This window comes from Tauraco erythrolophus, chromosome 5 (genome assembly GCF_009769465.1).
Source record: "Tauraco erythrolophus isolate bTauEry1 chromosome 5, bTauEry1.pri, whole genome shotgun sequence".
NCBI lineage: Eukaryota > Metazoa > Chordata > Aves > Musophagiformes > Musophagidae > Tauraco > Tauraco erythrolophus.
In genome coordinates, this window is record NC_141469.1 from 62973338 (window position 1) to 62999900 (window position 26563).

At 42.7% G+C, this 26563-nt stretch overlaps 1 protein-coding gene across 1 annotated transcript in view; it reads right to left on the reverse strand.

Moving 5' to 3' along the window:
- Positions 1–201: 201 nt before the first annotated feature.
- Positions 202–26563, reverse strand: part of GALNTL6 (polypeptide N-acetylgalactosaminyltransferase like 6) — a 510232-nt gene continuing 483870 nt past the window's right edge. The window contains exons 10-12 of the mRNA XM_086611935.1: positions 19261–19377; positions 6398–6547; positions 202–369 (exon numbers count right to left, since the gene is read on the reverse strand). Coding sequence (XP_086468061.1) covers positions 202–369; positions 6398–6547; positions 19261–19377 — 435 coding nt within the window. The remainder of the gene's footprint in view (positions 370–6397; positions 6548–19260; positions 19378–26563) is intronic.

Here is a 26563-nt window from a genome sequence, read left to right on the forward strand (position 1 = left end):
GCTCTTGGCCAAGTTCTTCAGATACTGTACATCCACAAGGACAGCCGGCTGGCTCTTGCTGTGGCATTTTCTTAAGCCTCAGAACAGATTTCCTGGATCTCGGAAATTTAATTCCTGACTCCTTCGACCCAGATGCTGGCGAAAACATCATCTGCAGTCTGTATGTAATTGAGCGTGTTCATATTTATTTATTTTTTCTTTCTAGGAACTGGCCTTGCTGTTAAATTTTTCTAAAACAGTCGTATTAATATGTTCAAAAATCCACTGTTGAGTTTCTGATAAAGGATCACATCTGTTCATGAAAATCTTCTTCTCGGCTGGGTTGCAATCTATGCAGCTGCTGCTTACCGGATGGAACAAAGTTTTGTCCTACAGGAATGAAAAAAAATAGAATTAAGTAGCAAATGCCAAGTCATTGGAAGCGTTCTCATTTTACAGAACATGGATTAACACAGCCCTGTCTGAAATGATTTTGTGGTCTCTGTGCGTTAAGCTTGTGTAATAACCACAGCTATTATTAGGAAGCTGTAGAGAATGGATTGTTTTTTTCCCTTGGGTTATTATCCTTCACAAAACTAGGGATTCAAGAAAGAATGAGGGGATATCTTCTGGTCTTTAACTAACAACTACATAACATAATGAAAAAATAGAATGTCTTTTAATAATCTTTGCATATCATGTGCTTGCCTGGACCCCATTTAAATGTCTGAACCTGAAAAGTGGGTGGTTTTTTTTGTTTGGATTTCTTTTTGACAGTTTCTACTGCGCTTCTGGGCAGGACCATCTGTAACAATCTGTCTGGAAAATGGATACTCTTAAACTTGAGGAAGATGTTAAAAATGAATTATTAACTGCAGTGGTGTGATGGACAGACAGACTCAAGACTGATGATGATCTCAGTTCACACCCCATGAAATGCAGACGCTGCCTACAGCCTTGATTAAGACCAGCCACTGAAATAAGCCCTCTCTCCTAATAAGAAGGAAATCCTAACACTGTTTTAGCTCCCTGTGGAGTTTTTTGGAGGATAAGCATGGATTAAGTTGCTTGAAAAAGGATATTTATGATAATTAGCTTTATTAATTTTTACTTCACAAAGTAAGGAATCTGACTGTGAATCTTTGGCAAAGCAGAAACTACCCAGATGGGCAGCTGGTATTTGTGGATTGGGCAATTTCAAGTTACTTAGTTCATGTCGGCAAGTGTTTGAGACAGATAGATGTAGGAGTGATCAGACTGTTGGAAAGTTCCCAGGGACTATACATTTACTGTATCTGTTGAAATAAATTACAGATTACTCTGGGTAAACCACTTCAGGCTTTTCCCCTCTGTGCCAAATGTGCCCTGCCAATATTTTAATACTACTCCAGGATGCGCCTGCTTGCCCAGTTTGTGAGAGGGGAAAAAAAAAAAAAAGCAGCTACTTGTCAAATTGCAATTGATAAAAAACTCAGAAAAGTGCTCTGGGTGCTGAGCAACAATCATACAGAAACTTCTCTTTAACTAAAAATACCCCACATTCAAAAAGAGGTTTGAAGACAAACCCAAATATAACACAGTAAGTCAACAAGAAATAGTAGTTATTTAAAAACACTTTTTAAAAATAAAGGTGTTTTTTTTTATTTAGTTAAGATGAAATTGATTTATTTTGGGGGATGTGAAACACTAGAAAAGAACAACGCCCTTTTTTAAAATTAACATATGCAAGACAGCAAAAAAAGCATCTCGTGGTCTGGCTGAGGATGATGGTGTTACAGCCACCTTTCACAAATGCTGTTTTTCACCTCCAGAGTCTGCTGTCCCCCTCGAACAGTGGGTGAACGCACGCACACACAAGACTAATTCAGAGGGATGACGTCAAATTCGACAGGACTAAACCAAGTGGGCAGAGGCCTTTCCATCACGCTCCTTTTTGCTTTACGAGGTGAGCAAGTAGGATATTTTATCTTGCAAGAAGGGGCTAAGTGCACCATGCACACAGGGCTGTCGCATCCTTACTGGGAGGTGGGCCTGCAAAAACTCCCGAGCACCCTACGGGTGGTCCAGGCACCCATTTGCACCTCGCCCGCTCCTCCTGGTCCTTCTATGAGAGACTGACGGAGTGGCACTGCCCGAAAGCAGGACACAGCGACTGTACTGCAGCCACCCTGCCTGCCCTGGGGCCTCAGAGGAAGGTGGCAGCTGGTTTTCCTTGCGCCATAGCTGGGCGTGAGGGTCAGCTAAGCTATTAGAAAGCCAAAGCTGGAGTACTAGAAGCTACAATAGGGTAGCTGGTACAAGAAGAAAGGAAACTGCTTCAGTACAAAAAGCGAGCTATGAAAAACACTCCAGCCTTTCCGAAGAGAGCTGGCGGTCTTTCTTCTCACGGAAATATCCAGCGCATGCAATTCTTTGAGTGAAGCATTGTTGGTGCTTTCTTTTAAGAAGTCTGGTTATTAGTAGAGAAGAGCATCTTTTAAGTACAGGCACACAGTTACCATTCTGGAAAAACTTCTGCCTGATTTAGGCATATATAAAGGCCTATTAATTTATCGTCTCAAGCTTACACTGACCTAAGGTCAAAGCCTGCTGCTCTTACAGATTTCAATGGAAACAGGCTCAGGACTTTAAGGGGTAACAGTTACATGCATCCCCAAGAAGAACTTTCCAAGAGAAATATATGAATTCCTCTTTACATCAGTATTAAAAAGCCACAAGAGCTCTCGTGGAGACTTTTCTAACATCTGAAAGCAGCGAAGTGATTTTTTTTTCTTTCCTTTGCATGAAGGCAAGTCTGAAGATTATTTGCAGAAGGAGAAACTTCTCCATAAGATAATGGGCCTCGACAGTTCAGGGGGTTGGGTAATGAGACACAGAGCCTTTCATTTCTTCTAGGTCACTGCTATAACTATGGCCAAGGTCAATAGCAACTGGAAGTCATTATCAGCTGGTGGCTGCAGTAGTTTGTCTGAAATTAGCTGGAAACCCCAGCACAGTTTCAGTGGGACAGATGTCCATATGATAAAAGCCACTATCACAATGACATGTCTTCGGTTGTCTGAGGAAATAATCTATGTACCTACTGTGTGAAGAGTGAACTTACTCTTACAGTTTGTCCCTGAAGTTGCCAGGAGAGTATGAGCAAACCACGCTGTTCTGGGCATGCTTTTTGACGTTGCCAGTCTAGCATCTATCGTAATCACTAGGCACAGGGTAGAATTCTATTATATGAAATTGATTTTGCACAATTGTTTCTTTTTAAAGACCTACTAAATCAGACCCCTCCTGGATATTTGTGCTCTACTAATAGCACTAAGGGGACTAGAATACATAAATTGAATCACACTTTACCAGAACCAATATACTACCCATTAACTCAGAATGATGCTACATTGAAAACCAGAGGAGTATTCCTTCACTGGGAGGAATGGAAATTTGTAGGCACTGTTGATTTTTGGGTCTGGCATGCTTAGGAATCTCGGAGTCAAGGAAACGGCTTTAGCTTGGGAAGACACAATTCTCCAAAATCTCTAATAATTTCAGATTATTTACATTTATCTATGTAATTTCTCACATTGTCCCCGTCGTTGATGTCATAGCCCCATTACGGTGTCAATATTGTTCTTTCCCAGTATTAAACTCACTTTATTCTATTTCCGACCCACAGTAGTGTTTACGTTATTATTTGGATTCATTCAACTCCATTGCTTCTTACAGTGATTTCTCAAAGGCACACTTGGCTGGTTTGGATTGGTCCTAAAGAAACCTGATTATTTAATACCACAGACTTACTAGACTTTCAAATAGTGCCTCGGATGTAGTTTAACATGTAGCTGTATATGTGATTAGCAGTGTGGGAATAAGAATAGTTTTTGAGACGTGTTTATTGGTGATATTTTTGTTTCATTCATCTGAAAAGAATCCAGTTTACATGTTCTGAGACTGCACTCCAATGAGAAACAAAGTGCAGGTAATGGGAATAAGCTGGAAATTTTGTCAGAAAAGCACTCCTTATCCAAAGTAAAATATTAATGTATTCTACTTGCTACTAAAATATTTAAGCTGTTTTTATTTGCCAGTATCCAAATACAGGCTGTTAGGGTTTCTATGCTATAAGAATATGGAATCTTAAAACACTGCCTGGCTTCAAACTGTATTTGCAGCACTTTGTAATCACTTCACAGCCCTAACTTCTTACCAGTGGCTTGAGGGTGCAAATGATCATGAGAAGAGACTCACCCTTAAAAGAAGAAAAACCTCTTATCTTCTAGTTTTATAGGAACAGTATGACAGCATAGTAAGAAATGCTTCATATTAAGAGTCTTATAAGACACTGACAAACAAGGTCATTTTTCCTAAAATGGGGGAAGAATTATTGGCAGGATGGATATGTGACCATTAGGAAGCTATAGTATCTGTAAGTGGTGCAGAGAATAGAACAGAGTTGCTGACCTGCTCTCTGTTTTGTAAAAGGAAGCACTTCTTGCATAACCAGACTACTACTCTTATTTATTTAGGGCGCAATTCTCGTAGCATACCATCCTCTAGGTTAAGGGCTCTAGTACAGATGCAGTTAAACCGATATAATATCCTTTTCTTGTACAGGTTGTTTGTTTGTTTTTTTTTTTTTTTTGTGGAGGGAAACACTGTAAGTCCTATTGCCACGATGCTTTCAAAACTAGACAAGGATTATATCATTAGGACTATGGAGGTATAGCTGTACCACCAAAAATCTCTAATGTAAATCTGCCCTGTATCTCAGGAAATAGACTATGTGAAACAATAAAAACTAACTTTATGTGTAGCCAAACTAAAACTAAGCCTAAAGAAAAGCATGTATACATAATTCTATTATTCCAATGCAATTTCTTAATTTGAAGGTTTATGCAAACTAATCAGCTTGCTGTCAGGTTGGTATTACAGTTAAGACTGTGTCAGTACTTCCATCAAAACAAAATTTTGTGGTGTTTCTTGTTGAGATGGAAATGTCTGCCTTGCATTGAGAATTTTTATGTGAGCCCTGTCAGCCTTCTGGAAATGAAAAATGAAGCTGTGCAGAGGATTTAATAGAACTCACTGTGTATTTTCGTCAAATGTCATTTTTTTTTGTTATCTGCTGTATTCTGTCCACATCAAAGGTGATGAGCCTTATAGAGGGCAGCTCCAGACCTGCATTTTGTCTTATGAACCGACTACATTAGGCACCAATGAAGTGCTAAAGGTATGAAAGCTTCTTTCTTGCAGCTTGGGTAGGCAAAAAGATAAATCAGGAGGGTTTTGAAGCAAGAAGGTATTATTATGGCACTATAAAGCCAGATATGCAGCAATACGGCCATGAAAATATATATCCTCTAAATATGTGGCCCATACTTTCTAACTTTGTTACAGGTAGTACCTCAGTTTCAAAGGGATTACAATTCTGCAAAATCTTGTGGTGGATCTCCAATTGCAACACAAATAGGACAAAAAGGCACAGGCTAGTAAGCAGGCACTCCGAAAAAGGGTCAGCGCAAACTATCTTTAATGGTTCCAAATTAGTTTTCTACTACATATAATTTCAAACTAGAAAGCAGTATTGATGTTTATCTGGCAAAGTTCAATTCCTGGCACTGTGGCCTCAGCTTAAGCAAGGTGGTGGGCAAGGCACAGTGGTCACAGAAAAATGAAGGATGTGTAAGAGTAATCCTCAGAGCTTCAGAGATATGTATGTCCTTATCCTGCATGGGATACAGAGTTTATTCGTGACATTTTTAATCAAGGTGAGCTGCTGATTAACCATTTAAAAAACCTAACAACAACAACTCTGTAGCATTATCAGGACTTTTTGTCCTAAATGAGGCTTTGACAGTTTCTAGCTTGACTTCCTGTTTACAGTGATTTATAAAAATGGGCTGAAATTGAGCAGATCAAAGTAGCGTCTAAGCTGCTTATCTTTAGTTTATAAACTCCTGCCTTCTTTGGGCTTACAGCAGTGCTTTTAATGTTGTTGGTTTTTTTTTTTTGAGGGAGGCTTTTCTGCCACTTTTAATCTTTAAAATGTAGTAAAATAATAATATTTAACTCATGAACAGTGTTTCTTGCTGCTGTCACATTGGATGAAAATATTTCCAGCAGTGCCTCTGTTAAAATGACACAAGCATCTTGAAGTGCCAGAATGACAAAACACCTTTCAGGGAACAGATCCAACACAGACACCCTCTGAGCTGGATCAGATCCATTTTAATTTAAATTTGACCTGAATAGCTGAACGCTCAAAAGGAACATACTCTAGGGAGATTACCGCAAAATTAAATTGGAATAAGACGGGGGGGTGGATTTTAAAACAAAACTTCTCTGATGGGAAAACACAAGCCTGCGCTAAAGTGAATATACGCTTAAGACACTGTGAACCTCTGAGATGCCCCAGAGTGACTCCAACCTTCCTATAGCTCCAGTGCTGGTTTCCCTTCATTCCATGACAGTCGTAGAGTGTGACGGGGCTGCTGTGCGAAATGGCATCGAAGCAGAACTTTCGGGTGTGAAGCGGCTCCCCGGGGCGGATGTCTTCTCTCCAACCAAAGGTGAAGAGCTAGAAAAACAATCAGGCAATATAATGTTGCATTACTAGTGAAAAACGTTTAAAGCCACACACAAAGCTTGATACGTGTTTCACTGCTCCGCACATCTGTTGTGGTTTAACCTCAAACGAGACTAAGCACCGCACAGCCGCTCACTCGCTCCCCTCCTCCCCGCAATGGGATGGGGAGGAGACTAAAAAAAACCTCACGGGTTGAGATAAAGACAGTTTAATAGGACAGAAATTAATAATAACAACCACAATGATAATAAAAGAATATAGAAAATACGTGATACAGAACACAATTGCTCACCACCCGCTGACTGATGCCCACCTGCTTCCAAGCAGCGATCACACTGTTCCTGTCAGTTTATATATTGAGCATGATGTTATATGGTATGGAATACGCCTTTGGCCAGTTTGGGGCAGCTGTCCTGGCTATGCTCCCTCCCAGCTTCTTGTGCACTTGGCAGAACATGGGAAGCTGAAATTCCTCAACTGCTTAGCAAGAACTAAAAACATCGGTGTAGTATCAGTATTTTTCCCATACTAAATCTGAAAACATTTCACTATGCCAGCTACTAAGAAGAAAATTAACTATCCCAGCTGAAACCAAGACAACATCCCAGCTGCCTGTGTAGGCTTCAGTGATGCCAACTGCCTTAATCGAAGTGCATCAATGGCGATGTGAAATATACCCCAGGAAGGCATAATCCCTATGGCAGGGAAGAAAAAAAATCTCTGGTGACACAGTTCTGAGGAGAGGAGAGGAGGTATGCTGTTCTAAAGCCTTTAGTTACCTCAGTTAAAGCAGCACTGGTATGCACTAGGGCTACAGCTACCCAGGACCCAGAAGGCCTCTGCTAGGGACTTTTCTCTAGCTCTTGTTTGGATCTGCAGAAGCTACCTAGAGATCTTCCCATCGCAGCATCTTTCCCATGTTTAATGAAGAGTTTCCTTCTGTTTACATGGCACACTGTTAGCATATCCTCTCTCCACTGTCTTTTTTCCCTCAAACAATCCATATTAAATTATCTTCAACTTTCTATGGTAAAACTTGTGAGCTGCAGGCAGCTTGTTAAAGCCCTTTTTCTCACTGCCTGAGAGGAATTGTGGAGGCTCATGGTTAATAGAGGAATCCTTCTCAATCAGACACCAGCTGTCTGACATGATGCTGTGACACTGAAGTCTTTCCATCATCAGATGAAGGTGATAGGTCTGACAGCACCAAATTTAAAGATGCAGAGTGCATCTTCCTTTCCCATGGACCAATCCTTGCAGAAAACAGGCTGCAGGTTGTTAAGTTGCTACCTAGAAGCAATACTGAGAGCTGTGAGGGTTTTTTTTTTGGTGTCAGTGCTTTTCTTCAGCTTTCTCCATGACTTTGGTTTTCCATAGTATAAATGGAACCATAACATTGAGAAAGTGAAGCTTTTTAAACAAGCAAACTTTGCTAGTGGAAACTGTTTACCTGTGATGGTTCACGTGGAACTACACTCAGGCTCATGACCCAGAGAATTAGCTCCCCATATGGTGCTCAGACCACCTCCAGCACTGCAGCTCTCATCTCTGGGTCGTTTCGGTCCTCACACCGAGGACCTCAGGTATGTTCCCTGATAGAACCCATAGCTACAAATCCAGACTGAATCTTGGTGTTGTATGGGTCTGTTCCTGAATACTTCTGATGCCTTTCCCAGTTTTTAACCCTTTCATTATGATAGCTGTCTTCTTTCCACGATCTTCATAAATGATACAGCTTTTAAAAATATTCAACTTGAATGCTATACCATCCTCCAACTGCCACATTTGAGAGGCACTACTGTTTCCCCTGGCCTGCAGGCACAAAATACAAGCATATATCTGAATATTTGCCTTTTTGTGTGCGTGTGTCCCACTGTGAGCCCTTGTTCTCTCTGTTAGCTGCTGTTACTTCCTGTTTACTTCTATATTATAGGTTTTCTAGACAGCATTTTCTCAATCTGCCCTGGTGTCCTGCTTATTTATTCTTTCCCCCAGAGTGCATTTTTCATTTATCTGCAGTAAAAAGCTTTAACTTTATTTTCAAAGCAATTCTTGCTTTTTAAAAGGTTAAGTCTTTTTCCACTCTTCTTCATGTTTCTTGGAAGCAGCATCATGGACTCCCAACAAAGATAATTTATCATTTCACAAGCAAACTCAGAAGTAAGATTTGGTACAGAAAAAAGCTATACTGCTACTTCTTTAGAAAAAGAGAAGCCTGAGATGATTTTCCTGTAAGGAAAAAACAACAAAAGCCATTTCCCTTGTCTTACCCTTTAACATTCTACAGGTAAGTAAAAAACCTAGAGCTCAAAGTAATCAATAAAGAATACCCAAAGGAACAGCATGGATCAGTGGTTCCGTGATACTCTCACTCTCATCACTACAACAAGAGAGAGATCCTCTTGCAGGACCTTCCTCATCTTTCCCAGTGGGTAGCTCTCCAAATTTCTCATTCTGTGCATGACTGGTGAGCCGAGGGGCCAATTCCTCCTGCTCTCTGGACCTTGGCCTGAAGACTGGTACCCCACTGAATACATTGGTACACCTGAAAGAGCTCAGGCTAGCTTTTAAATCAGATCATACTGATCCAGGGTACCCCTTTGCTCTTTCCATTCCCGTGTGGTTTCTGGAGACCACCGGGGCCATGTCCTGTTTGAAAGTCAAGACGTGGTAACAGAGAATTTATTTTTATTCTTTTCCACTGAAACTCAGGATCTGTGCAATACTAGATCTCAATATTTAGACTAGCATAGATTCTTCCTTGTCTTTCTTGGCCTCCTGTTTAATAAAACAGTTTCATTTTTAAATCAACAAGTACGTCTTCTTCCTAGTGATACTACTATAAAATCAACCTTGTTGAGATGGAAACACAGTTGCAGGACTAAGAGGGAGAAGAGAAAAAAAATTGATCAGAAAAAAAGGTTATGCTTGTCTATGCATCCAATTAATATTAAAATCTTGTACTTAAAGATAAAATTTGAAGGCCTATGGTCCTTCCAATCTCATCATTCTATGCTATCCTGCATTATACAGCACATTCTCTCTATTTAGCACTAAATCTGGCTGATATAAAAATTCTCTTTTCTCTGCATAACGTGCGATGATGCTACATGTTATTAGCTGAAGTCCTGAGTTTGTAACACTCTGCTTTGCCACTACCCGTCACTTTGGATTTTGATGTTCCTTTGACCTAAGCTTTGCACCCTTCATTCGTTCCTGTCTGCTTGTTGATTTGAAACTAGGCTGCACCTAAATTTCCAGCTGCGGTATTAACAAACAGCAGGCTGGCTCTGCACCTGCAACCCGTGAGGCTGCTCTTCACTGCTCCCTAATGCACCCAAGGAACCCTCTGTCCCGGCTCAGTGGGTGCTCATTCTCCTCCTCCACCTTCTCTCGTACTGCAGAGCCTGTAAAACGCGGCTCCATCCTCTGCGTTTGCAACCAAGCCACCCCTCAGCCCTCATGCTTTAGCTTTTCACGCAGCCTAGCCCTGTCACGCAGTAACTGGGGAAAACACAGCTTTCTGGCTTCATTTATAACGGGCACAGGGCCTGAAAAACCATTGTCTGATACAGCCATTGGCTTGAGACCATCTGTAGGACAAAGGCCCTTTTGATACCATTAATGCTTTCCAGCCTGACAACACTGTTTGGTTACTCGCTGCCCGGCTGGGGCGCGTCAGCTGGCGTCGTGCTTTGGCTATGGTGCTCGACCTGGGCAGGCAACACGTGTCTTGCACAAAGATGAAACACCGTGTTTCAGAACTGGGCTCTGACTTGAGCCATATCTTCAGGTGGAGAAGGAAGAGCTGGGCAGGCTGCACGGCCACTTGCTGGGCTGTGCGAGAGGTGATGCCTGTCCACCTACTCCCTGGCCAGGCTGGGGGACTTGAGAAGAGAGCGCAATGCCTGTCATTTTCCTTTGCTGCTGGTTATCAGCCCAGCAGAGCCCCAGTATCCTCTGAAGCCAGAAGCTAGCTCTGGGAAGACAGGTGGAAGAACGCCGTGCTGTGCCATCCTCCTGCCCCTTTCCTTCCCCTCTGTTTTTCAATTCTGGGGAAGTTTCCAGAAACCACAACGACACTCATCCTTGCTTCCCACCCTTCTCCTGTTCAGAAAGCCTGCAAGTGCCCCACAAACCTTCTGTCCACTGTTTGCCTGCTGGGGCTTGTACAGCCCTGGGGTGGAAGGTCTCTTCCTTCTGCTGGGGACAAGCTGCTAAAAGGCTGCACCCCCCAGCACGGCTGCTGAGAGCATCAGCTTTTAATTCCTGCCCTTGTAACGTGACACGAATCAAGCAGCACAAAGGATCCTATCGCTATCTAGCATCAGCGCTGACGCCTGCTGCACTGATCACATCGAGCTACTATATTTTGCCACTGAACTCCCTGTAAATTTATACCAGGAGTAACAAGCCCAGCTCAGTGTCAATCCACGTTATTTGAAATACGATAATAAAATGCTAGGTATTTTCATTAATACTGCTAGTTTTTACTGGCATATATAGAAATCATGTAGGCAACAAACTGAAGAAGATATAAGCAATAAAGAGGGGCTCTCTGAGGGATGGCCAGGTGTTTGGCAGTTGTACCCAAACGCTCTTTAACAAAGTTAATCACAGAATCATAGGATGGTTTAGGTTGGAAGGGATCTTAAAGATTATCTAGTTCCAACTCCCCTGCTATAGGCAGGGACACCTTCCACTAGATCAGGTTGCTCAAGGATCATCCCACCTGGTCTTGAATGCTTCCAGGGATGGGGCATCCACAAATTCTCTGGGCAACCTGTTCCAGTGCCTCACCACCCTCAGAGTGAAGAAGTTCTTCCTTAGATCTAACCTAAATCTCCCCTCTTTCAGTTTAAAGTAATTGTCCCTTGTCCTATCACTACATGCTCTTGTAAAAAGTCCCTCTCCAGCTTTCTTGTAGGCCCCCTTTAGGTACTAGAAGGCTGCTGGAAGGTGTCCCCAGAGCCTTCTCTTCTCCAGGCTGAACAACCCCAACTCTCTCAGCCTGTCTGCATAGGAGAGGTGCTCCTGCCCTTGGATCGTCTTTGTGGCCCTCCTCTGGACTTGCTCCAACAGGTCCATCTCCTTCTCATGTTGAGGGCCTCAGAGCTGAATGCGCTACTCCAGGTGGGGTCTGATGAGAGCAGAGTAGAGGGGGAGAGTCACCTGCTGGCCACACTTCTTTTGATGCAGCCCAAGATACGGTTGGCTTTCTGGGCTGCAAGTGCACATTGCTGGCTCATGTTGAGTTTCTCATCAACCAACATCCCAAAGTTGTCCTCAGGGCTGCTCACAACCTGTTCTCCACCCAGCCTGGATTTGTGCTTGGGATTTCCCCGACCTCTGTCCAGGACCTTGCACTTGGCCGCCTTGAACTTCATGAGGTGGTTCTCTTCTCAAGCCTGTCAAGGTCCCTCTGGATGGCATCCCTTCCATCCAGCATGTTCACCACACCACAAAGCCTGGTGTCATCAGCAAACTTGATGAGGGTGCACTTGATCCCACTGTCCATGTTGCCAACAAAGATGTTAAATAGCACTGGCCCCAGTATCGACCCCCGAGGAACATCACTTGTCACTGGCCCCCACTTGGACATCAAGCCGTTGACCCCAACTCTTTGAGTGCGACCATCCAGCCAGGTCCTTATTCACTGAGTGAGAGATGAGAGACAAGGATGTCATGCAGGACAGCATCAAATGGTTTGGACAAGTTCAGGTAGATGATGTCTGTTGCTCTTCCCTTATCCACCAACACTGTAACCCCGTTGTAGAAGGCCACCAAATTAGTCAGGCACTATGGCACCAATCATTCTTACCCAGCTGGACTGAGTTGAGATAATGAACTACTAATTACTCTAATCAACTCAAGGTACCTATCCTGCCTACAAGAGGCAGGCCATTTCCTCCTGGCTGTGGAGGACGTAACAGTGTCCTTGGTGCTGCAGCCCAGGCTGGTGAGCGACAACTGGTGACCCCGATGTGATACATCGGTGAGACCCTGGGAAGCCCTGACTCCCTCGCCGAGCCGAGAGCCCGAGCCAAAGGAGCCGGAGCTGGGAGCTCGAGTGAGAGTCCTTTGGAGAAGAAGGTAAAGCCGCAAGCCCCAATGTGGTATTTGTGGGAGGGAAGCGTGCTGGAGTTGGATGAATGGGCCGGGTCTCTGCTCACCCATAAAGCCTTTGTGAAAACAAAAATTGCTAAAACAAAAAGGGGGAATTATGGCACCAATCATTCTTACCCAGCTGGACTGAGTTGAGATAATGAACTACTAATTACTACTCAACTCAAGGTACCTATCCTGCCTACAAGAGGCAGGCCATTTCCTCCTGGCTGTGGAGGATGCAACAGTGTCCCTGGTGCCGCAGCCCAGGCTGGTGAGCGACAAGGCACTATTTGCCCTTAGTGAGGCCACGTTGGCTGTCGCCAATCACCTCCTTATTTTCCATGTGCCTTGGCATAGTTTCCAGGAGGATCTGCTCCATGATCTTGCCAGGCACAGAGGTGAGGCTGACTGGCCTGTAGTTCCCTGGGTCTGCCTTTTTTCCCTTTTTAAAAATGGAGGTTATGTTTCCCCTTTTCCAGTCGGTGGGAACTTCACCGACTGCCACGACTTCTAAAATATGATGGATAGTGGCTTAGCAACTTCATCTGCCAGTTCCCTCAGGACCTGTGGATGCACCTCATCAGGTCCCATGGATTTGTCCACCTTCAGGTTCCTTAGATGGTCTTGAACCTGATCTTCTCCTACAGTGGGCAGTTCTTCATTTTCCCAGTCCCTGCCTTTGCCTTCTGTGACTTGGGCTGTGCAGCTGGAGCTCTTGCCAGTGAAGATGTAGGCAAAAAAGTCATTGAGTACATCAGCCTTCTCCATATCCTGGGTCTCCTGTTTCCTTCCGGAGAGGGCCTACATTTTCCCTAGTCCTCCTTTTATCACTGACATACCTATAGAAGCTTTTCTTGTTGCCCTTGATGTCCCAGATTTAACTCTATCAGGGCTTTAGCTTTCCTAACCTGATCCCTGGCTGCTCGGACAATTTCTCTGTATTCCTCCCAGGCTACCTGTCCTTGCTTCCACCCTCTGTAGGCTTCCTTTTTGTGTCTGAGTTAGTCCAGGAGCTCCTTGTTCATCCATGCAGGCCTCCTGGTGTTCCTTCCTGACTTCCTCTTTGTTGGGATGCGCCGCTCCTGAGCTTGGAGGAGGTGATCCTTGAATATTAGCCAGCTTTCTTGTGCCCCTCTTCCCTCCAGGGCTTTATCTTATGGTACTCTACCAAGCAGATCTCTGAAGAGGCCAAATTCTGCTCCCCTGAAGTCCAGGGTAGTGAGTTTGCTGAGTGCCCTCCTCACTACCCTAAGGATCTTGAACTCCACCATTTCACGGTCGCTGCAGCCAAGGCTGCCTTTGAGCTTCACAATTGCCACCAGTGCCTCCTTGTTGGTGAGAACAAGATCCAGCATAGCACCTCTCCTCATTGGTTCCTCTATCACTTGGAGAAAGAAGTTGTCACTAATGCACTCCAGGAATCTCCTGGATGGCTTATGCCCTGCTGCGTTGTCCCTCCAATAGATATCAGAGTAGTTGAAGTCCTCCATGAGGACCAGGGCTTGTGAATGTGAGGCTGCTCCTATATGTCTACAGAGGCCTTCATCCACTTTGTCTTCCTGGCTAAGTGGCCTGTAGCAGACCGTCACTATAATGTCACCTGTCCCTGCCCTTCCTTTAATCCTGACTCATAAACGCTCAGTTGGCTCCTCATCTGTCCCCAGGTGCAGCTGCATGCACTCCTGCTGGTCTTTGACATAGAGGACAACACCTCCTCCTCGTCTCCCCTGCCTGTCTTTCCTGAAGAGACTGTATTCTTCCATTGTGACACTCCAGTCATAGGATTCATCCCACCACATCTCCGTGATGCCGATAAGATCATAGCCCTGCAGGCACGCACACATCTCTAACTCCTCTTGTTATTCCTCATGCTACATACATTTGCATAGAGGCATTTAAGTTGGGCCCTTGATGAAGCTGACTCACTAGAGTGGCTGGAATTCCTTTCTGCTGCTCTTCAGGTGCTCTCAGCTTGTCTTGATCAAGCCTGATATCATCCCCTCTCCCTTCAAGTCTAGTTTAAAGCCCTGTCAATGAGCCCTCCTAGCTCATGAGCAAAGACTTTCTTCCCCCTTTGAAACAGGTGAATCTCACCTGATACCAGAAAGCCTGGTGCCACGTAGGCCATCCCATTATCAAACAACCCCGAATTGTGGTGGTGACACCAGCCACAGAGCCATGTGTTAATAGATTGGTAATATCTCTTTCATCCAATGTCACTGTCTGCAGCTGGAGGGAGAGAAGAAAAGATAACTTGTGCTCCAGATTCCCTTACCGACTGTCCCAGGGCCCTGAAGTCTCTTTTGATTGCCCTCGGACTATGCATTGCAGCTTCATCATCACCCACATGGAAGAGCAGTAATGGATAATAGTCCAAAGGCTGTACCAGGCTAGGAAGTTTCCTAGCAATGTCCTTGACTGGGGCCCCAGGGAGGCAGCAGACTTGCCTAAGATGAGGGTCTATCCAGCCTATTAGACCCTCTGTTCCCCTCAGAAGAGAGTCACTTACAACCATTACCCGTCTTTTCTTCCTCATGGAGGTGGTCATGAAACAAAGGGTAGGCGTTTCTGACCCTGGCAAGACCCCTGATGCAGACGGACCGTCATCCACATCACCCATTGACTGGCCTTCTACATGCAGAGGCTCATACTTGTTGCACAGAGGCACCCGGGAAGCTGAAGTGGGCAAGCAGGGGGTTTGCCTGCTGCCCCAAGCATGGACTTGCTTCCATTCACTCCTTTCCTTTAAGATATTGCCTCCAGCCTGGTGTGGGAGGATACAAAATCCCCTTCATCTTGTTTTTATTTCTAGTGGCTGTTCCTGTTTCTGTCTCAGGGAGGGCAGAGCACAGCACCACCAGTCTCTCTCTGACTCCCTGATGCTCCTTAACTTTTCCACTTCCTTTTCTAACTTTGCTACTAGGCTGAGCAGATCATTCACCTGGCCACACCTCACAGTTTACTGGGTCCCATCCCTTCTTCTCGAGAGATGTTTCATTAGATCATGCTCTTACACACATTACAGGTAATGTTCCTGATCGAGCAGCCTTTGGGATTGAGTATGGAGAGCTAGTCAAAACAGTCTATCAGAACATACCAATCTAAACCACACTTTTGTGGGAATTTTTTCATTTCTATCAACTGTCACCAACACAGAGACAGATTCTGCTTGCCAGGTTGAAACTTGAGATTTTGCCCTGCAGGTTTCTGGGCAGCTACAGGGCACAGAGTCATTGTCTATAGCTGGAGTAGAAGCCCAGGTACTAACATAGAGCACACCGTCCCTCCACTGTTTGCGGAGGGAAACTTCAGGAAAAAGGGGGAAAAGGATGCTATCTTGTTTCTGAAAAAAATTCCCCAAGCCCTGCATCACCAAAATGGTTTGGCCTTCTAAAATGAAAATTTTCCAGGTATTTCTTTTCTAGAGGAACTAAAAGTTCTCCTCTTGATGAAATGTTTTGCACATACTGTAATTTCCAATAGGAAGAAGTTCTAAGTTTCAGCCAGCCAGGTCTACTACCTTGTTCACATCATCTTTTAGTTTATAAGATTTTGTAATTCTTTTCTTTCTTTCTCGACTGGTATCTTTAAAATCTGTACCTTGCACAAACTCACCCTTGAAATCTATCAGCCAGATGAATGTGTCTCATACCAGGAGTCTGAATACTTGAGTAAAATCAGTTTCTCTCTGTTTCTAAACTAACCCAGAAACCTATAGGATGCTACCACTACTAAAATCATGCAAATAAAAACTTGCCCAGCAATACAGTAGTAGAGGTTATGCCAGGTCCTTATCTGGTAAGGTAAGAGACAATCGTCTTTCTTCTAAAACTTCTATTTTTAGTCTTAGTCAATTTTTCTAGTTTTATAAAATAATGCTCCTTTCTAGGAGTAAGTGAAATTACATGTTTACTTAATATAATAAATTCCACTACATTTTTATATATTATTTAAATCTCTAAATACATTATAACTTTATTTATTACCCCAATCGTCTTCTAAAGATTCTGTAACATTTCCGGCACGATTTCTAGGATTTTGATCCACACGTGGATCAACCGCCGCTACCTGTGTTCCTATCGGTGGGAAGAACCACCTTTAAACGCCGTGCTCCCTCCTGGGGAAAAAAACCCCAACAACAAAACCAACACAAAAAACACCGGCAGACGGATCGAGACAGAGCAAACCGGCTTGTTTCGGGGGTTAAACCGCGTTCCGAGGCGCCGGTTCCCCGGGCCGCCCCCGGGCGCTCCGCCGGCCCGGCGCTGCCCCCTGCTGCCCGCCACCGCGCTCCGCGCACCGCCTCAGCGGCCCCGAGGAAACACCGGAATTCGGCGGCGAACGGGCTCGGCAGGGCTTTTCCAGCGCCACCGCCGCGCTGGGGTGGGAGCGGCGTTCGCTCGCCCTGTTTTTCCCACGCTTTCCTGCAGGGAGGAGGGTGGTGCCGTCGTCGCCCACCAGCCCGGCAGGAATCGTTCGTGCCAGCCCCGGAGCTCACGTGGAGCACGGCGGGCTTGAGGCTGCCTGGCTCTGGTTCTGCGCTCTGAGGAGCTGGCGGGCTGAAATCCTTTCGTGGTAGCCTGACTCTATTTATTTTAATGAAGTCACTTTTCGTCATTAGTACAGAATGAGACTGATGTCTAAATAGCACTTTGCTGCCGACCGATGTCAAAAGAGAGTGTTTTACTGTTCCAAACGGACAAGGAAGAACACTGTATCTTAGAACGTAAAGGACAAGGGAACACAAGAAGGTAATCTATTTGAAGGTTGGCAGCAAGAAGGTAATCTGTTTGAAGGCTGGCAGCAAGCAGAATGTAAATTAAGATAAATTAGCCGAGATTGAATTTACACTGAACTTAGCATGGTAAAATCACTCCTCTGGGGGAGAAAAAGCCCTCTACCCAACTGGGACCACCCCTCTCTGAGTATGCCTGGTAAAATATTTGTGTATTATCCCTTTAAATGGAAGCGTAGGCCAGTCAGAATTAAGGACACTGACTATGAAGAACGTATTACTTGCACACTCTTAACAGTATAAACACTCCCTGTGCTGTTACAAAAGCGTGCTACCTCTGCGAATTACCGCCGTTCACCCCTTTTCTGCGCAGAACTGGAATAAGGCAAACATCGCGACTCTGTGTGTCATTCGGCTCTCTTTACACAGTGGGTGAAAGAATTCATACTTGGCACAACCAGACCTTTGCATCGAGTCTGATCCCAAATGGCGCACAGCACTAGAGTACACTGAAACGCATTCCTCCCCATCCTCTTTCTCCCTTTACGTCCCTTTGCTCTCCTCACAAGATCTTACTCCTTCAAAGGATATTTCAAGCCTCCCTTTTTTCTGCTTTCCTTGCTAAAATTGTTTCTCCTCTCACCTTTTCATCCAGTTTTTCTTCCCTCCTTTCTTTTTCCTCATCTCTGGCAGCCTCAGGATTCCCTGTCTTCTAAAGGAGGGTTTGGAGCTCTTCAGGTTTGCAGATTTTAAAGCCAGAGAGATCACTGTGGTGATCCAGTCTGGACCATATAACTTCCTTCACTTACTGGATGTCTTTCATAAAGAAAACCTGATTATATCTATCTAGTCTTGGCATCCTATCACTGTGCTGTATCTTTGGTAGCTATGTGAAGAAGGCTTCTTTCAGCAACTTTCTTTTTCCCAGGTTGGCACTTAACCTAAATTGTGATCATCCTTCAGCTTCTTCATTTTATTCACTTGCACCTCTCCCCCTGCATTTCTGTTTCCTCAGAGAGTGATTTCTTGACCTCAGCACTTCAAATACCCCTCAGAACTCCTCTCTCCTGAGCTTTTAAGCTTTTACAAAGTGCCGTGTGTGGCTGCCAGGTCAATTTTTCTCCTCAGCACTGGGAAGTTTTTCTAGTCTGGGACCTTGCCCTGTGAAAGGCACATTCACTAAAATTGCTAATAAACGGTTAGGTTGTACTTTTCATCCGGATTCTCTTTGCTCACGTTGGCCATACCCACAGCCTGTGGGTCATGGTCCCTTTCCTATGGCACTCACAGCCACAATGAGTACAAATCAGAGCTCTTTTTTTCCGCACTCCTGAGAGCTAATATTTTTCTACTTAACGAACCTAGAGAAAAGCTTTTTTTTTGAGTCTTTATCATCCCTTGTCTTTGTGAAACTCTTTCTTCCTAGCTTTTACCCATTTATCTTGCTTATGCCTCATATTAATTTAAAAGATAACCGCTTATTGAACTGAAAACATAGAAGTAGAAAACCACTAGAACTTTACAAGCCCAGGTACTATATTTAAAATATTTTCAGGTAACTGAACCAAAATCAACACACTTTCATGACACAGCGTAGAAGAATGAGATACTCAAAAGCTCTTCAGGCATTGCAATTCCTTTTGGAAATTAAGAAGATTATACTGCCCAGGTGGTGGTTGGAATTTCTGAGGTTATGTTGAAGAGCACTTTGTAAAAGCCATTAAGGTCAGCAATCATTCACAACTTCTTTCTACATCCTGCTTTGCTGTAGGAAAAAGAGAAGTCCTCAGAGAAATGTTTAGAAACTGGACAAGAGAAGCAAAAATTTTACCCTGCTTTTCTCTTTTCGCTGCTACAATACCTGCTCGTGTGACCATGTCCGTTCTGAGCCGTCCTTCACGCAGATGTCTAGCCTCAGCTCAGTCCCCGTGGCTCCGTGTTTACTGTCCACACAAAGATTGGCTGCCACGTTTCGAATCTGCAAAACCAAGCAACAACATTTCACGTTAAACCAGGCTGTGGAATAGAGCTTCCAACATTAGAGGTTTACGAGTTTAGCTCCGAAGGGCTTGAGACTGGCCATTAGTTACATAAAAGTGGTGGGACATACTTTTTACAGGGTAGAGTGCCACGTCCTGGAATAAACCATTCTTTTTTGAACAGCTTTAGAAGCAACAAAGTTTGAAATACTCAGCTTAACAAATGAAAGGTAGGTCTGAATGAAACATTTTCACACAAAGAAACTAAGAGAAAAAAAGTCTGAGAAGTTCAAAGCTTGGTCTGACTGCTTCTCCCCTCCTACCAGAGCAAGAGAGATCAACTGGATTAAAAGGAAATGATTTCTGCAGGAGTTTCTCACAGGCTTCGGAGCAATATTTCTTGCAAACTCAGGCACACCTTGTTCCAATGCTTGTTCTTCCTCTGACACAGTAACAGCGTTGTAGAGAAGGTCACACACTAGTGCCCAAAGTGCACAAAAAGTTAAAAAGTATTTAACAAATTTGTACTGAAACTGTGATTACCCATGGAGGTTCCTTGTGCTGTCTGCATGCCTCTGCAAACACTCTGCCGTGTAAGGTACTCTTAAAAGGAAAATCTCATTTTTGACACTGAAGCCACTGAGTAATAATTAATCTGTGACTTATCAGTCATACCACTTCTGTATCACTGCTGCCATGTGGGTTTTTTTTCGGAAGACTGGATTGAAAAGGAGTGAGTTGCCCACTGCAACCGAAAAGAGGAAAATCTCAAATTTACTTTGGAAATACATGCATGTTTCTCCTTGATTACCTTAGCTGGGCTATTTAAAAATCATTTAGACACCTCCAGAATGAAGGGGATTTCTTAAAAAACTTTCCCTGTCAACAAGATACCTGGAAACCGAGTAATCGAAGTGCACATACATGCACGGAGATGTGTACAAATTCTATACATATACAGAAAAGAGGTGTATATTTTGACATTCTGGCAACTACTTTAATCTGTATTTTAAAAAAAGAAAAGCTAGGTGCTGAATAGAGTTACAGTCGAGTTGACATTTATAATTTTCCATGGAAAATATTTCAGAAATCACCATTGTTGCCATATTATGTTAGACAAATGTAAAGATCGCCACTCTTTTAATACTGCATACCTCACACTCAGCATAGCATAAAGCATTGCAAGGAGGGGCAATCCTTGTGCTTGTAAGGCTCATGGGAGAGCTGCTCCGCTCTTCTCCTGATTCTGGAGGACTGGAATTGAGTCTATTCACCATGTTCTAAGAAAGATTTAGACAGATGGGAAAGCAACAGGAACTGGGGAAAATTTTTAAAATGTCACCTTCAGTAAAGGTTTTAGGAGCTGCATTTGTTTAGCCTAGAAAAGAGCAGACTGGGCAAATGATAGGAGCATCAGTTTGAGCAATTACCTCAACGAAACTTTAAGCCTTCACTGATGGTCAGAGGAGTATTCTTCTAAAACTTGGAGAAGCCCAGTTCTGGAGTTTTTTTTTTTTTATTTTGATACAATAAAAATCGCTATAGATGAGGTAAATCTCTAGCATTTCATACATGCAACCAGATGCAGAAACCCAGCACTGAGCCCCATGGTACAAAAGTCACGTTAACTGATAAAAAGAATGTTAGGTAATTAGTTCTCAACAACCCTGCCTTCATTTTCATATCACCCAGCAAAAGAGACAAGAAAGAATAAGGAGGGGAATAGATTTTAATTTTATATTTTTAAAGTTTCATGTGAAATAACTACTACAAATATAATTTTTTTGAGAGTATTCAATCATTTGTCAGTGTGCTTAAATTTACATTGTATAAATAAAGATTACTGGCCTAATACAAAATTAAATGATACATCAGTTCTGTTCTTAGAACATGTGAGCTAATTAAAATGGAGCTAACAACTGCCATTAATAATTGATGTACGTTTATGGGATTCAGAATTGTAAAATAACAGTGAATATACTCCACGTCCAATGAATGCTTATGGATTAACAGGCATTCATAATTTTGTCTTGATGGCATCGCTCTATCCTGTTCTCAGTCATTTGGACTATGCAGTAAATTTGTTCTCTACATTTCTGGAAAAGGTTTGAGCTGATTCTACATTTAGTTCCTTCACTGCTGGAATGTCTCCCCTGTTCCTTATTTCCTCTCCTCTCCTCTTCCCTCTGCTCCTGAAACGTTTCCTTGCGGTAGTTTTCCCTCTGGTTTGTTGCAGCTTACGCGTTCGCACATCCTTTTTTTTGTTTGTTTGTTTTACCCTTCCTTTTAACTGCAGTGGAGTTGCGGTTTGCTTTTCATTTTCTTTTTGTAATACAGGCGTTTCAGTCAAGTCTGTGCTTTTATTTTCTGGCGTTTCTGTGTGGCCTTGGCAGTCGCTAGAAACTGAACTGAGCCATCGTGCTGCTGCCAGAACCGCGGGGAATGTTCTGCTGGGCACAAGCACCACAGGGCCTGCAAATCTCCTAAGATGCTTTCATGGAGGAAGGAAGGAAAGCAGAAGCACAGTGAGGAGAGGCTTTTTTTCTCATTTCTACATCAATATGCATTTGAACTGCCTTGTCTCCAGTCACTCACACAATGGATTTCACATTTTTAAGTTTATGAGTTACAACTAGCAAAGAAATAGCTTGCACTCCTAATACGCTCACATTTCCAACACTCTTATTTGTACAATTGTAGAGACTCGGGATGAACAGGAGACAGGTTTTATCATCCATGCAGGCAGGGCATACAGCTGCTACCTATAATGCTTACTTCTTCAAGCTTAAATGCTGTCATTTGAACACACAGATAAGCGTATGCAAAAAGCATGCTTTTGAGGAGTCTGTATGGGCTAACAAGGATGGTTAGCGGTGATCTTCAAGGCTGATTGAGAATTAAAGAAATTCCAAATAAAGCATGGGACACATAATGTAAGTCATTATGCATATTTAATTCTTGAAATGCCATCCTAACACATGTTGGGACATAGACACTAAGACTATGGGCCCTGTAGTCCTTATAGAGAGCAGATGAGGCGTAAAAACAGAGAACCCAAACTCTAAGGGGTCTCTTTTCTCCCTCTTCTACACTGGAGGTGTCCAAGCAAGGACGTACAGGCTTCTCAGTGCTGCAACAACGCTTGGGAACAAAGAGATGTCACCTGAGTGGGATTTCTGCTGGTGTAGCAGCTGACTTCTGTGCTTTAAATGAGGTTGCAAGCCGTAAGGAGAAATCACTGGGTAAGCCTAGATACAGTAATCCTTGGGTTTCATGAAAAGCAGTTAACATGTTAAAACTACAGCTTGTTTTCTCTAAGTTAGGCAGCCCATGTTGAAAAGATTTTTCTCCAGAGTAGGCCAGGCCTTGAAAAAGAAGTAGCTTAGCTCGCTGACACTATGATGAGGAAAGAGGAACGTGATGTAAAATAGCAGCTGGAACATGGGATGACAGAAGGCTGGAAAGCCTAGACCTTAGGTTTGAAGAAGACCGTGTTACCTCTTGACATTTGAATCTGTTGATTTGATAAGCAAGTATTCAAAGGGGGAGAAAAAAAAAAAGAAAAGAAGAGATTTTTGGACATCTGTCAAGAAAGGAAAATAAATAAATAAATAAAAAATTAGGGGTTCCCAAACAGTGTTTACATATTGCAGAATATATGGTCTCCCACGTAACTTGACCTCTGGCTAAATTAATGTTGGAGTTTTGCAGAAGACAAGCAGTTATATGATTTAATAAGCTCCCCATGGGAGAGGCAGAGTAAGATGGTCTAGCACCACACTCTCAAAAACATCATATTTGTCATTAGTACACAAGCATGGAATGGAAACTGAAAACCAATGGATGTGTTGATTACCATGATAATCTTGTCAGAAGATTACAGTCTTCTGAGGAAAACAAACGGTCACAGGCCATTGATAAACAGCCTGCTGGGATTAATTTTGAGATTTTTGAACATTGTGGTGGGATCTGTGTAATGACACACTTGCATGCTCCATGTTAAATGAAGAAAAAACCAAGACAACCTCTCCCCACGCTCCTGCAATTTAAAGTAAAGTGAATTCTCCCCTTTCTTTTATGGAAATGTATTTTAGGCTGAAAAAGATATTGCAGAGGGAAATTAAAGTTTCAGAAGGTCCAGCAGTTGTAAATAGACCAATTTTCTTTGATCATTCTAAAACTCTACAACTTTTTTCACAGACAAATGAGTTCCTGCAAGATTTGCTGTTGAGGTAGTGGGTGATGTCCTGGCTCTAGCAGCCTTGCCCTGCCTGCATCAGAGCCAAGCTGTCACTTCAGCCTTCCTAGGGGCAGAGTGGAGCAAGCCAGAGAGGGAGAGGCACTCCCAGGGGTCTTGCGAGCTACCTCGTGTGGTCATCATGGCACGAAAATGCCTGCACCAAAAGCAAAAAGTGGGAAAGCATAGAAATCTAAAGACAAATTTATGTTCAATATGGTCATCTGTTAGAACGATGACTGTGGAGATGGTGCCGCAACAGGGCAACAAGAAAGACATCGTGGTGCTATCCATTTATATAATGCTTTCCATACATCTGATATAATGCCTCAAATAAGAAAGTGGCTGTAGCTCTTAGAAGACATTAGTAATGTTCATTTATGTTGCTTTTTTTCATTTGAGCAGCACTTAAAGCCAGTTTTAGTGCACTGCTTACATTCTCAGATAACATTAGGGCCATCAATGTCTACAGATCAAATATGGAAAAATGAACCTCTCTTCCTCTCAGCTGATACATGGTAATTTTAAAAGTATTTATCCTTTGAGTGAATCATAAAAAGGAAAAGTCGAAGTTAAAAGAAGTTAACCACTGCCAAAGACCTCACTGAAGAAATGAGGGACTCTCTTATTCAGTACGATACTGATCCCAATGAAAGAATTTGAACAGCCCAGCTGTGCAGCATTTGGTCTGTGCAGGGTGGGGAACAGCTGGTTAGATCGCTTTCGTACAACAAACGTGTGACACTTGGTGAGATGAGATTGACTCGTTAGGGGTATAAGGATGATATTTTAAAAAAAGAAAGTAATCAAAAGAGAAGTTAGTAAGTTCTTAGGCTTTAATCCTTTTTCAAATGTGCCACTTGACTTAACTTCATAGGTGACATTTTCATATCAGTTCTGTAAAACAATTCTGTAAAATCCATGAGTTCAGGACTGAGAAAGGAGTATTTTCAGATCCTACTGCTTAGCATTGCTGCAGTGATTGAGACTTGCTGTGTATTACATCAACAAGTTCATGTAACAGCAAATGAAACCAAGCTTAATTGTTTCCCTTTTGACTGAGTAAAAGAAATTATTTGTTTTCATATCACCTTGACTATAGGACTCATGAAGACTAAAATAAATGACAATGGCTGACATTATATGATTTACTGTAAAATGTGTTTTCAAAGGTATTGTTGGAAGCTGTGATACTCGCACAATATATCCATGCTGGATCACAGCTTGTAGATTCATGAGTACTTCCAAAGTAAACATTTGGTGTCCAAATCTCATCTAATGCAGCTATTGTTTTAACTTCCTTCAACAGGATTTCAAATACACCAATTACCAATAAATTATTATGTCTTAAAAAAAGAATGAGAGGGGTATTACTGTTTTTCAACTGGTAGCATACTTTCTAACATATTTGGAAGGATAAGAAGAAAACCTAAATGAAAACTTTCCTTTTTTCTATGGTGAGAGAGGAAGGAGTACAGTTATCTCACCCAGGCACAGAACTGACAGTCTCGCTAACCTTAATCTGTCTGGATTCGCTGTTACGTTCGTTTACTGCACATCTTTCAGATGTTACAAGGCAGAACAGAATATCAAGGGAATGTACACACTGCCAGCTACAAAGGACAAAAGGCACAAACAAACAGAAGAGATAAGGCCCTGGAAAGTGTAGCGAAGAATATCGGTTTTAGTTTTACAAATTTCCTTTGTTTCCATCATGAACAGATTTTGTCAAGAAATGTAAGTCAGATTTTAAATAAATGTGTTTGGAAAAAAAAAAAAGGAGTTGTACAGAGGCTGTTTTATGAGATGTCTGCTTTCACACTACATGCTTTTACTAGCTAGATATCAAAATACTGGAGCCAAAAATTGTCTGAGTACCTCATTGTTTATCCTTTCTCAGACTGGCATAGGCAAGCATATGAAAAGTCTTTCCAAGTGGAAGCAGATAGGGTACTAAATGACAGTCAGTCTTGGCACAGACTTTTGGTGTGTATAATCAGTAAGGTTTCTAGAGCTGCTTGTTTCTTACAAAGCAGCAACACACTGCCTGTTTTCCTCTTTTGGCTTCTAATTGTGACAGTTATTGACCTTCATGTTTGTTCAAGTTCCTTGCAAGTGCCAACAAATTAATTAAAACTTCATAGGAATGTGGCAGTCTCAGGAAAAAAGAGAGTAGTAGGGCTGAAACTTCTCTTACTATTTTAGAGAAAGTACATTTTAGAGGAAACAGAAAGCCTTTGGTCTTCAATTCTTTCCTAAGAACTCAGTAACTGCTTTTTAGGTACAGATTTGATACCACTGCTGTGATCTTTGATTTACTTTTAAAAAGTCTTGCTTTATGCAAAGACGATCTTAATATCGCTGTGAAAAGAATGAATACCTGAATCAAAATCTTTTCCACTTAGACCCTCTGATTGAGTTAAGGATTGTTCCGCTTGCCAGAGGAATTATACATCCCATGGTCACAGTCCTCCAAGGATGCACATGTGTACATGTGGAAGATGATGAAGAAAGATCATAGCAGCAGTCACAGCACCCCGATCCAGCCTGACTTCTATTGACAAACTCGTTACTTCTTGGTAGACGTTAATCCCTTAAAGCACAGGCAGCAGTATCAAAGATACAAGAAACGTTAACAACAAAGGAGTTCGTTATTGCCAAGAAGTAGCAAACAGTAAGACATCCATAAAAGAAGTTCCTTTGAAAGTCTGTAATTGGTAGCTTACAAAGAAGAATTAAGACTGCTAATACCACAGAAAGTTATTTTTTAAATTTAGCAATGAGATAATTTGCTTTTCTAAAAAGAAATTCTGGAGAATAGTAGAGGCACCTATGTTTAGAAATCCCCTGCATAGTCCAGTCTTGACCACAGGGGACATGCAGAGGTGTGAGAGGTCTTACCAAAAGTTTTGGTCTAAGTTTCAACTTCATACTCTGGTTTCAAATAT